This window comes from Triticum aestivum, chromosome 4B (genome assembly GCF_018294505.1).
Source record: "Triticum aestivum cultivar Chinese Spring chromosome 4B, IWGSC CS RefSeq v2.1, whole genome shotgun sequence".
Classification (NCBI taxonomy): domain Eukaryota; kingdom Viridiplantae; phylum Streptophyta; class Magnoliopsida; order Poales; family Poaceae; genus Triticum; species Triticum aestivum.
Genome location: NC_057804.1, coordinates 580,954,822 through 580,968,452, shown reverse-complemented (window position 1 = coordinate 580,968,452; position 13,631 = coordinate 580,954,822). Strand labels below are relative to the sequence as shown.

The following is a 13,631-nucleotide window of genomic DNA, read 5'->3' as shown; positions in this document are numbered from 1 at the left end:
GGGTCTTCGGAAGTGGTCCTTTTCTCCCCCTGGAAGGAAGGACTCTCGATTCCTTCCTTACTGAAAGCCTCCGTGGCTGAGGTGGTAGATCCCCTGTGCCCTTCTTCGCCCTCCTCCGAAGGTGCAACCTCTAACATTTTGATTAACACGGGATCCTGCGTGGTCTCAGGGAGGGGGGCCGGACACCGTATCAGTTTTGCTTGCGCTATCCACTCCTGTCCAAGGGATAGCTGGTTAAAAGGCAAACCCACAGTAAATAAATGGGCGATGTGTCCGGACACAGGGCAACTTACTTGAGTATCTGGGCGATTGCAGTTTAGGCCAGCATCCTCGGTCAATTCCGGACTCATCTCTTGCGATCCGAAGAACAGTTTGTACATATCCACAGGTGTCAAACCCATGAAGTGTTGAAGAGCTCGTGGCCCCTCTGGATTAAATTCCCACAGGCGGAGGGGGCGACGTTTGCAGGGCAGTAGGCATCGGATCTACATAACCTGTACCACTACGGCCAGATTGATCTCCCTTTCTTGGAGGCCTCGAATCCGGTCCTGCAATAGGGGAACGTCCTTGGACGGCCCCCAGTCGCGCCCCTTGTTGACCCATGACGTCAGCCGTTGTGGAGGGCCCGAGCGGAAGACGGGCGGCAGCCTCTGCCTGCTGCCCCTGGGAGCGGTGATATAGAACCACTCCTGATGCCACAAGCTGAGCTCCTCCTGAAAAGAGCCCTCGGGCCATGGAGCATCGGCCCTCTTGCTTATAACTGCCTCGCCGCACTCTGCCTGACGCCCCTCAATCACCTTCGGCTCCGCATTGAAGGTTTTGAGCCACAAGCCGAAGTGAGGGGTAGTGCGGAGGAAGGCTTCGCAAACGACAATGAATGATGAGATGTGGAGGATAGACTCCGGAGCCAAGTCATGGAATTCCAGCCCATAGTAAAACATGAGCCCCCTCACGAAGGAATCCGTCGGGAAGCCTAAACCCCGACGGAGGTGAGGCACAAACACGATGCTCTTGCCGCGCTCGGGAGTAGGAATAACTTGCCCTCGGGCAGGCAGGCTATGCGAAATCTCGTAGGTTAAGTACCTGGCGTCTCTTAGCTTTAGTACGTCCTCCTCCGGCATCCACCGGCCTCGTAGGTCGGGGCCGGACATTGTCGAAGATCGAAGGTACCCGAATATGGAGCCTTGGGTGTTGGAACTCGGGGCGAGGGGCGGATTCGATAGAGGATTGAAGGAAAAGAACGGGCTTTGGTCTCGTTATAAAGAGGGAGAATACCAAGAGCCGTCCCCGTGACCGTTTGGAACCCGCCTTCGATGGAGGAGGCGTGGCAACGGGCGCTGTTGGGTTACCCACGTCCGTATTGATGGGAATCCCAGAATAAGGGGAACACGATCTCTGCTTCAACAAGACGTGCCAAGGAAACCGCCTCGCTAAAGGCGCTGAGGTGATACAATAAAAACAATTTGAAGGCTTGGTAGTGGAGTGACGTCGCGCCACAAAATACGTCAGCAGATTGGACTTGTGTAATATTATTCTCTCTACGGTGGTATGTGGGATTTATTTTGCAGAGCCGGACACTATCCTGGTGTTCACAATCTTCTATAAATTATTCGGAGGAAGAACCCGCCTTGCAATGCCGAAGAAAACATGCGCGCCGGACTCGTCATCATTGAAGCCTGGTTCAGGGGCTACTGAGGGAGTTCCGGACTAGGGGGTGTCCGGATAGCCAAACTATCATCATCGGCCGGACTCCAAGACTATGAAGATACAAGATTGAAGACTTCGTCACGTGTCCGGATGGGACTTTCCTTGGCGTGGAAGGCAAGCTTGGCGATACGGATATGTAGATCTCCTACCATTGTAACCGACTCTGTGTAACCCTAGCCCTCTCCGGTGTCTATATAAACCGAATGGTTTTAGTCCATAGGACGAACAACAATCATACCATAGGCTAGCTTCTAGGGTTTAGCCTCCTTGATCTCGTGGTAGATGCACTCTTGTAACACACATCATCAATATTAATCAAGCAGGACGTAGGATTTTACCTCCATCAAGAGGGCCCGAACCTGGATAAAACATCGTGTCCCTTGTCTCCTGTTACCATCCGCCTAGACGCACAGTTCGGGACCCCCTACCCGAGATCCGCCGGTTTTGACACCGACACACGTGTATTACGATTTCCGGATAATACAATTATAGCATGAATAAAGACAATTATCATGAACAAGGAAATATAGTAATAATCATTTTATTATTGCGTCTAGGCATATTTCCAACAACCACCTCGTTGAGGTGATATCCTCCGTTGTGTCTTAATACACAAACTATGGTGGCATGGAACAATCCTTGTACATGGGTTGCCAATATCCAATACAGGGACGACGACTAAGACTCATTTAGGTTGAATTTACACCCAGAAAATAGGATGTCGTCCAATAGCTGATCGATGTCACCTCGGGAGGGTAACCCAAGCGAATAAGTGTGCACTCTGGGTGGCTCTCGCGAGGAACATATCATTCCCTCAGAAAACCGCTCCCTTAGAGTGCCACCATTAACCCCTATCCCTCCTTGTCAGCTATCAGACAGAAATTGCTATGCTATGGCAATGTTATCAGCTAGAAAAATGGTCATGTTGCCCCTGTGCAAGGATTGCCATGTTGCAGCATAGAAGAATTGTGGTGCTACCTATTCAGTAATTGTCATGATGTGAGAAGAGCATTGTCATGGTGCGGGGAAAAGGGAGAATTGACATGCTACAAGATAGAGATTTGCCCTCCTACAGTATAGAGAATTGCCATGCTACAGTATATAGAATTCACATGCTACAAGATAGGGATTTGCCATCCTGCTGCTAGAGAATTGTTGGTACACTGTGAAAAGTTGTCATGTCATGTTTTTGAAAACAAAAATGGAGTTGCCATGCTATAAAAATATATAATTGCCATCTCTAAAAAACTATACGCATAATTTGCCATGCTATAGCACTGGCAATGTGTAAAAACTTTAAAACATGGAAACTTTGCCATGCTATAGCTGGCATGGTTGCCATATACAAAAAGCCTAAAAAGTAGAATTTGACATGTTCTATATAACTACTTGCTCATGATAAAGAAAAAATAATAAAAGCATGGAAAAACTTAGGCGTTACTAAGGGTGGTTTTGCAGCGAATCATTCAGTGATTCTTAGTCATTCCCTTGGGAGGGTGATGAGAGCAAACACTTTGAGATTCACGCATAGGATTTGACATACCTAAGAGCATTAGCTCGAAATTGCTCGATATTTGATGACATATCAATAGCATTCAGGAAGAAAAGTAGACAACATTTGGAACTAAAAATTATATTGAAAATGAGGATCTTGCTTTGGTATATGCTTAGGAAGTCATATTTACTAAGGATAACCTCCCTAGATGGAACTAGCTAGGGAGCTCAAACTATAGCTTTTATAATCATGGTGAGTCAATAGGCACTTTCTTCTATTGTCATTGTACAAGAGTTATCTGGCATATAGTTCCGGTGGCGTCCAAATTATACCCGCCCACGAAGAGTTCTAATATGCATGGTAATTGGATTTTTTTTTCAAAACTATGACGTATTTTGTAGCAATTTCGGAAACTATAGCACAGAATGAAAAAAATGCAAAACTATGACCCTGTCGGCCACGTGGAGGCCGAAAAGGTAGTTTTCGGCCAACTGTTGGCCGAAGTAGTGTTTTCGGTCGTGCCATGGCCGAAAAGTGCTTGAGCTGGCCGAAATGGCTGTTTTCGGTTTACACTAGGCCGAAAAGTACTTTTTGATCTACTCTAAGCCGAAAAGTACTTTTTGGTCTACACTAGGCCGAGAAGAACGAGAGAGAGAGAGAGAAAGGAGAGAAAGAAGAACAGCAGCGACACAGGAGGAAGAAGCCACCGCTCGGGCTTATCCAGCCTTTTCGGCCTACGGGTGGCCGAAGTACACTTCGGCCTGGGCTGGGCCGAAAAGGGCCCATTTCGGCCACCAGCTGGCCGAAGCTACTATTTTCGGCCGGGCCACCACCGACAGCAACTCTTCGGTCCACCACAGCTCGTTTTCGGTCAACCGTGGGCCGACGTCCTCTTTTCGGCCGAAGGCTGGCCGAAAAGTCCCTTTTCGGCCCAAGCGAGGCCGACAGGGTCATAGTTTTGCATTTTTTTCATTTTGTGATATAGTTTCCGAATTTGCTTCAAAAAAGGTGATAGTTTTGAAAAAAAATCTGGTAATTGGTAGACAGGGCTGCCTCATAGTTAGAGAGTTTTAGTTCTAGTCGGAGCAGCCACTTTTGTAGAAATAATATCACTTTTGACAAAATGAATAGTCATGTATATATCCGCTATGTTCATTCTCTATTCTTCGGTGAAGAGAGGGCCATGAGCTGGTTATGGTGGTGTGTTTGCAATTGGAGAAGGTGGTCACACGGATCAGTTTATCCAACATGGATGGCACCATAGTCTTCGCATGAAGGCATCATGAGTTTTCTATGCAGCATCTTGAGAGTTTTATTTCCTTGGTATCTCCGGAGACTTCTTTTTCATATCAATTGGTGTCGCTTGTATGATTTTTGTTGTACGCGTCCTGATGCAAAAGACGGGAGCTTGAACGCTTTTATGCAATTTGTATTATCCAGATATGTTGCTAATAATCAATAGAAACTTCCATTTAGAAAGAATAGGTAATACAAGGGGTAATTTGTTTTATTTAGCTACTCCTAGTTGCTTTATTAGAGCATTGACAATTAGTAATGACTAGGACGGATGCATTTAGTAGTGACAGTTTTCTCAAGCTATATAGTTGAAGTTTTTTTTCCTCAAAAAAAATTGTATGGGTTTTTGCCAATAAAATGATGTTTTGTCTTGTTCTACCATTTAATATTGATTTGCTAAAATGAATTTAGCTTAGTTTAAGTGATCAACATGTTGTCCGTATTAAGTGTAGTCCTACTCAATTTGTTTGTGCTGGATCCTAGCTTGCTAGAGTGCCACTTGCCTTACTCTTTTTACATAAATGTCTAGAGATAGCAAATATTTTATACCCAAGACCTTTTCTATCAATGCACATTTTTTAGTTAATTTATTAGTAGTTGGCCTTGTGTGGTGATAACTATTTTGAATGATTTGGATGCAACTTCTTATCAGAGATATTTATATCTCATGTCTGTTGTCTTTAATTTATCGACAAAACCTCACTTGTGTTAACTATCGACCTACGTACATCGTCCTTCGAAATGAACCTCGCATTACTTCTGATCAGATGACTTTTCACTGTCAAACTTGAGTAGGGACATGTTACTCCAAAATTTCAGTCTACAACATTGACTTTTCAATTTTCATTTTACACGCTTGAGACAGAGCAGACACGTGAATAGATTAAAACAGCATTGAACAATTTTATTTGTTATTTTTAGTATAATCTACTTCCTCCATCCCACAATATAAGATGTTTTGCAATATATGTTAGCTTACAAAAACGTCTTATATTATGGGATGGCGAAGTAGTAATTTTCTAACTACTCCCTCCTATCGGGTTTAAAAGTGTCACACATATCCCTAGATCGACAATTTGACTAATTTAATAAGAATTGTATGTCACAGAAGTTATACCATTCAAAAATATAACATTTGAAGCTTCTAAGTATATATTTTATGATAAATTATCCATGTTAGGTTGGTCCAATTATTTATCTAGGGATCGCGTGGGCCTTTTAAAGCGGAGTAGTAGGGCGTTGAGTTTTTTCCTATAGCTAGTTTTGTCCAACGTTAGGCATGTGAAGAGGTTAGAACAGCTTTTGACAATGTTTGTTTCCAGGGACTTTTTGGTGTAGGGACTAGAAAAAGTCCCTAGCAAACCAAACAGGGTGGGACTTTTTTGGGACTTTTTGCTAAAAGTCCTTAGAAGCACCTCCTTGAGAGTCTTTTTTAAAAAGTCCCGGGGACTAGAAAAAGTCCTAGGACTAGAGAAACAAACACCACCTTAGTTTGTTGCTGACTTCTTCCTGTAGATACTTTAGCACGACGTATAGTTTATAAAATAAGCTTAGCATCATGTATCTAATGTGTTGCGTATTTACTGTAAGATGCTGGTACTAGAACCGTATTAATTGAGAAGCCATATGTAGCTAACCAAATTAGCCTAATGCACCTGTCTCTTCGCTTAGTTTAACTGTTGCAGAAATCCCCACAACCATCCAGAAATACCTGTCATTGAAATGGATATATCTAGATGTATTTTAATCTTAGATACATCCATTTTCATCCATTTTAATGACAAGTAATTTCGGACAGAGGGAGTAGCACACAAGCTGGGTGCAACACAAGGAAGGAACCAAACAACATATGTGCCTTTAAACGCAGCAGCATCGACACGTGCATGCGACATTTCCACTACTACTGTTGGACAACATATCGCCTAACTCCGCAAATTTTACAACGTATTTGCCGACAAAAAAGCCCTGATATACCAACATTACAACCAACTATTGTTGCTGTATCATCTCTATTCTGCTACTCATCTCTGCCATATACAGAAGTACAGGTCATTCTTTTTTTTTTGGTTCATTTCATCTGATCGTGTCCACAAACACCTAGGCGGTCCCTGCTAGTTCACTGCAGCAGGACGCGGAAGAGGCCTGGCTGTGCCTGCGTGTACTGAAGGCCGTGCTCCAGGAGGTACTGCTCGATGGCGGCGGTCAACCTCGCAGGGGTACGGGGGTTAGAGATAATGATGGCCTGGAGCCGGCGGCCCGTGGAACGGGCAATCTTCCTCCGGTTGTTGAGTTCGTTGTTCAGGACGTGCATCGCCTCACTTGCATGAAGGCCACAAAGATCGATCGCGGGATTCTGCTCCTGGATGAGGCCTTGCAACTCTGGCATCTGGAATCTGGTGAAGGTAATCAAGAGAATATTAGCCAACAATTCTTTAGCATTTAGTAATCTAGAGCAGATAGATCATGATGTGAGAATCATTTCACAACAGAGCATCGTGGTTGATCCATTAGCGGGGTACTGGACTAGGATATAGTAGATGGGCAGTTACTGGCACTGATTTATTACTCCCTCTGTTCCTAAATATAAGCCTTTTTAGAGATTTTAATATGGACTACATACGGAGCAAAATGAGTAATAATATTAAGCAATAGCACTGACTGACTCAAAAGGAGATATACAGGATACTCCATAATGGTACACAAAAGATCTGTCTGGTACTGTAGAATTTCAAGATCTTAAACTTGAAACTTCAATGCAAGCTACCCATACAAGTTGAATTATAATATGCAGAACATACTATTTTGAAAATATCTGAAAATTTCCTTATCCTAAACATCATTCAAATAAAACAGGTAGGTTTTCAGATAATAATAATGCATGCAAACCAAGTATGTTTAAAGAAAATCTTCTACTGTTCACTCGGATAAAAAGCCCAAGCACTGCATGCTCACCAAGAAGAAAGCCTGGTGTGGCATTTAGAATTATGCAAAATTATAGACAGAACAGTTTGTATGTGCAGATGTGTTCATTCTTACACAAGATAACATTATCGGAACATATAAATGCGACAGGGAGGAAATTAGTGCTGACCTCTGTTGATATATACTTTCTCTAGCCTTCTCCTGAGCTAATCTGCTTTGGATAGAGTACAGCTCCTTAATATTTAGTTCCTTTGCTAAAGGATTGCCACCAGTTAGAAAAGCTTGCCTATCCTGCTAAAAAAAATTGTGGACGGCAGCACTGTGAGCGAACATAACCACAAGTTGGGAAAACAGTGCTCGCAATACAAGAGATATTTTGAGAGGCTGCTATGAAGTGGTGTAAAAATCCGCACCAAAATCAGAGTATTTAAGATTCTGTGCAGTCCTTGAATACCAACAGAAAACATAAAATAAAATGTTCATAGGAAATTAGTCCATATAGCGTAGCTCACTAACAAGAACTCTCTTGCTGTCAAATATTAGTTGACAATGAGATGTAGTTTTACTGGCAGCGAGTTCATTTTAAAAGCCATGAACAACTATAGTTTCCAGGTCTAGGTCCCTGTAATTGTTACTACTCCCTCTGTTCCTAAATACTCCCTCCGTCCCATAATATAAGAACGTTTTTGCCACTACATTAGTGGCAAAAACGTTCTTATATTATGGGACGGAGGGAGTATTTGTCTTTCTAGAGATTTCATCAAGTGACTACATACGGAGCAAAATGAGTGAATCTACACTCTAAAATATGTCTATATACATCCTTATGTGGTAGTCCATTTGAAATCTCTAAAAAGACAAATACTCTCGCCGCAAAATCATGAACATTTTATTATGATACATACAGAGCAAAAGTGGGGTATAACTTCTGCCCCCGCCGCAGTCGGTCTCGTTGGTTAAATTTACGGTCAAACTTGGATCTCGGAAAGCGCGGGCACACTACATTATGGAATGGAGGGAGTATTTGGGAACGGAGGGAGTACATGGTAAGTGATGACCATCACCTCATACAGCAGTAGAATAAAAGATGCTACCAAAAAATATGGTAGTAATTAAATTATGTGTATTATCACAAGTATACAATGGCTACTTTATACAATGGCTACTTTCACTAACATAGAAATTACCATATATACTCTCTTGCGGATTAAAAAGACTACGCTACGGAAAATATCATTCACAATAATTATGGCTCAATTCCAACAATCTGGTTCCTCAGAGTAGTATATCTACCTGTTCAACAAGTGCATGTCTTAGACTTGCAAAATCATGAACTTCATCCTTCTCCAAAAACATGTTAGCTGTCATAAGAAAATTCAAACAATGAGGCAACTAGGCATCCGTGCTGCCACAGGTTCAAGAAGAAAAACATGTATCATAATTCAAGAACACTACCCGTAGCATCTGTGTCGAGCCAAGTTGATCCCGTTTGAACTCCAGCAATGTTTTGCAGTGTGTTGTTTGAGATCATATCATGATTACCGTTGTATGAGCCAGCCAACAGATGAGAGCCTCTGCTTGAACCAAGACTAGTAACAGGCAAATTAGTTGTCTTGTACCTCCCCCTCGGAGAATCTAGGGATAAGCGTTCCCTGCCAGCTGAAGGTGAAATTATATCATCTGTGAGTATGGCTGAATGAGATCTGTATGGACTGTTCGGCAGACCAAAAGCCTCTTTGTTATAGTTGGCAAGACCATTTTGAGCATATGATACTGGTGATGGGGGACTTGAATGTCCAAATGACAGTGACCTGAGATTCTGATTGAGTCGTCCATCAACTTTATTCTGCTATTGAACATATAGTGGTATCAGACAAGTGTTTCAAGTAGATTTCATGCAGGTAAACAGATTGTAGCTATTGCCATCAAATATTCCAAAGTAACCAATAAAAAAATAATCAGAAAATATGGCATATCCAGTTTTGTTAACCCACAGGCAGATCAGATACTTTGTGGATGACAGACATTTGACCACAAAACGTAAGGTCACAAAGTATATTTGTTAACTAAGGTGGTTGGATTGAATAAAATAGCAGATTTTATCAGGAGATTGACCTCATAAGAAAACAATTAAACTATGTTCCGTACATTCTAACGTAATACACTTAACTTGATTGGTTTGAACTAATAGAGCGTGATACCTGAAACGGAGAATTAACACTGCTATATAGTTATTGATACAAAATAGGAGTTATAAGTCAGTTTCTTCTATAATGGAATGGCTCCACAGATAATCAGAGTGATCTGTCATAATCACTGTAAATACAAGTCATCCTAGTTTGTGGGCTTCATAGGAAGTCCAACGAAATGCAAGTAATCCTATGAGACCCACCACAACATGTTTCGTGAGACTGATGCATCAATTGCACAGATAAATAGCTGTCTAACAACATGATATTTTCTTTTTTATCAGTGGCTTGCAGTCTTGTACACCAAGTGAAAGTACCTATTAATTGTTGCAACTGAGAACATAAGAATTCACCAAGTTTTACATTGCGTTCATATCATTACTCAAATAACTCATACGATACGTAGTCTCACAATATATACTCGTACTCGTTTTATATATAGCTCAGTTCGGATACCATGGCAGACTAGTTTCTGTTGTAGGACGGTGTTTAGTTGCTTGCCACAATTTACCACACATGAGTTAGGCATGTTTGACTTTCTTAGGCCAGTGTTCGGATCTTTTCCAACTTGTAGCACACTACACCATTACAGCACCGTACCTCACATGCCATAAATATAATTTCTTGCCAAATCTTGCCACTGGCAGGAGTGGCTAACAGATGGCCATGACACAGATTGTTGGTCGCCAAACAATTTGCATAAAAAGATGGCAACAGATAGAAGAAACCAATAAGGTCAGAGACACATGAGATCCCTATTGCTTGTAATCCATTACAACATCAAATTGAATATGCATTCCTAACTAGGGAGTGAAAGTCCTAGGCTCCTAGCTGTAGAAACCAAAGGTCGAATAAGGAACTAAGAATGGCAATACATGCAAAACTTGACGAGTAAAAGCATAAGCGCGGGCGACATCAACCTGCATGCACGTGGGCGGTGAGTGGGGGGGGGGGGGGTGATCTTGCTAAAAGTTCCATGTTTTTTATAACAGACATCTTAGCTGGTATTAAACCTCTGCATGGTTGATGTAAACTGTAAAACTATACAATGCATGTACCTCATGACCATTTTTAAAACATATCAAGACTTTTGCTGTTCTAACATATGAGAAACACACCAGTTAGCTTACAGATGTGAAAATAGGGACCTGGTTAGTTACATATCATTTATTTTTCTTTTATGTTGGTTGTGTACCTAGGCTTAGGGACAGTTGGTGCCTCGGAAGATTGTAATTTCAAAACAATTTGAGATGTATAGGATGATGCATTAATGAAGACAGACCTCCAGCTGAGTCATGATGTCCATACTTGACCTAAAGCTACGCCGGTTTCTGTAATAAGCATCAGACTGCAGTGGGGATCCTGAAATTGCAAGGGGAAAGATTAGGGTTAACAGAACCACCTTCAGTATAGAATATCACACTCATCAAATAAATGTACCAATGCTAGAATCTCCATTGTAGTGACTAGCATCCCTTCTGTTTGTACCATATTGTCCACCGTTTCTTACTGTCTTTACCCATGGAGCAGCAGTTGGACTCATAGTACTAGCAGTGGGACTCATAATAGTAGCTTGCGGCTGTTCTTGGCCAGGAAATTCAAACTTCCCTCGTGTACTTCGCGTGTCCCTAACAAATGGAGAAGCATGGTGCTGCATTCTTGATGTCTGGTTTGGAGAAAATAGTGAAGCACCAAAGCCATCATTCACTGACAAGCCCGTGAGTGAAAGACTGTCAGGTCCAGGAGTCTCATCTTGGCCAAGAACGTTGAAATCAGGAGTGATATCATCTGGAAGCTGTTGTTGCCAATACCGATGTGCTTCTTCATCAGGGTTGCTTGGTACAGACTCTGGTTGGTCTGCGCTGATTTCCTTGGAGGACTCTGAGACAGGAATCTTGGTTGTGTCCGATCTGTTTGAAGCATCACTCACAGATCTAAGGCATGAAGGAACAAATTCTACCGCATTAGGATTTAACGAAGTCGTCCTGTTTATCAAACTAATTTTCCTTTCTTCAATGGACATCTTGCTAATGAGCAGACGCAGCAATTCTGCAGATTCAGAATTTGACACAAGTGTCTCGGGAGATTCTTCTAGTCCTATCAGATAGAATCGTGAAAGGTAGAGTTAGATTTGAGACACAGCAAAATTAACAAAGACACAAAGTGTTTTGGAAGAAATACAAAATGATCTTAAGGGCCACAATTATGTGGAACTCAAAACGTATCCACCAAATCATGATGAAGAAACCTCAGGGTACCAACTTCTGAGAGTGTGGTTTGCACACACACAAAAAACGCATTGCACATATACGCAACACAATATCTGTTGTCTTTCTAATTAGATATCTCAGTTCAACTGGATAGATGAAGATGGGCTGGTATTCGTATAAAATATGGAAGTCGACATGGAAATCAGACTGTTCTACGAAGTACAATTGGTACACTTTCTAGTATCGACTGAGGATAATAAGTTATGAAACATTTATGACATATCAAACTCTGCCATGTGAGGCTGCAAATGGTTAGCAAAATCAAGCAATCAGAAATTAAACAAAATAACTATCCAATAAGCTGTAAATCCAACATAGCAAGCAAAATGCACGGGCAGGGACTGAGACGTGTACAAAAAGCTCTATTTAACATAGAAATTGGCTCCTTCCCCTTTTGCTGTGGACAAAAAGTGGAAATGCTTGCCTGCGAATGATTCTTAGAAGTTCACACCCGAGACAACGAAGCCGACACACCAAGGTTCCACTTGAGAACAAGCAAAAGGGAACAAAACAACAGACTCGCTGACAACAGAGAGAAACTAAGCTACTGAGCTAAGCATCTCAAACCATTCCTAGTCACTCCGCAATGGATTTCATAATATGCATGGAGAAAGAACAAAATGCACACATTTGATACTTTTGGAAACAGAAGTACCAGAGCACAGAAGCATTTCTCGCGAGGGGTTAAATTACGAGCAACAAGTCCAGTAAAAGGAAAAGGCTAACAATTATAATCACTAAATAGCTGCAAACATTTCTAACCATAAGGCAGATGATAATAAGCAGGATACTTGACGAATCACAATAGAAAAACAATGAAACATCCACAACCAGAAACCAGTGGGATTCCCCACCACCATCGCATCCAGAAGCATCTAGAACTAAGCTAGAAAAGGCTAAGGACATCAGTTCATTCAGTTCCAACCCGCAGCTCAGCGATTCCCATCGAACTGATGTGGTGCTTCCATGAGGAAATCGAAGCAAGCGAGTAACAAATAACAATAGCAAGTCGAGCGCAACAGCAAGCACTGAAGCAACTAAATTCAGCAGGCTTTTAACCCGCAAGCGGGCTGTACCAGACGCACGCACGCACACCTACCGAATCCAATCCAATCATTATAATACCAGCTCGCCGCAGCTTAAAAAAACCTACACGGGCACTTAACAGCTTGAAAACGAACGAAATCGAGCGCGGAAACAGCTGAATTCAGCAGCTCCGTCACTGAGCCCACAAAACCCCACGCGCGAATCGAGCGCTCGAAGCGCAGGTCAATGCAATCGGCGAGCGTCCAGAAGGATCTAGCAGCGCCGGGGGGGCCCTCAGCTCCGACGAGATCGACGGAACTGGCGGCGCGCGGCGGAGGCCCGGCCCGTGACGTACGTACGTGCAGACACGCGACGGCGCTCGTCGTCCACCCCCCGCGTGCTAAGCTGGCGCCGCCACCTAAAACCACCGCGGCGACGCGGCGCGCGCCCGCGGAGAAGGGAATTGCTGGAGGGTCCCGACGAACCCAGAAGCTTCCAGAAGGATTGGAGATCTCACCTTCGCTCGCCTCCCCTTGCTTCTCCGCCTCCTCCCTCTTCCTCTCGCCCTCGCAATAATTTTGCAGTGATTTTTTTTCCGGCCCTCTCTCCCTATCACTCTTGTTCGCTGTGTTGACTCGCAGCCTTATATTATTCGGGGACGCGATAATGTCCCACGGGCGCGCCCCGACCGTCCGATCCGCCTGCGGGCGCGCATCCGGCCGTCCG

The 13,631-nt window shown here is 43.0% G+C and overlaps 1 protein-coding gene across 5 annotated transcripts; it reads right to left on the bottom strand.

The window, feature by feature from the left end:
* Window positions 1–6,333: 6,333 nt before the first annotated feature.
* Window positions 6,334–13,619, bottom strand: LOC123093391 (polyadenylate-binding protein-interacting protein 7). 5 transcript variants are annotated; one of them, XM_044515343.1, is made up of 7 exons: window positions 13,261–13,619; window positions 11,050–11,706; window positions 10,892–10,971; window positions 8,876–9,269; window positions 8,714–8,781; window positions 7,590–7,714; window positions 6,334–6,891 (listed from the first exon to the last, which is right to left on the bottom strand). In XM_044515343.1, the coding sequence occupies exons 2-7, from the start codon at window positions 11,630–11,632 to the stop codon at window positions 6,615–6,617; spliced, it is 1,527 nt and encodes a 508-aa protein (XP_044371278.1). In that variant the 5' UTR covers window positions 11,633–11,706; window positions 13,261–13,619; the 3' UTR covers window positions 6,334–6,614. The 5 variants fall into 5 exon arrangements, with proteins under 5 accessions (XP_044371278.1, XP_044371277.1, XP_044371280.1 ...); XM_044515342.1 differs by having other exon boundaries at window positions 13,423–13,619; XM_044515345.1 differs by having other exon boundaries at window positions 7,590–7,711; window positions 13,423–13,619.
* Window positions 13,620–13,631: the final 12 nt, after the last annotated feature.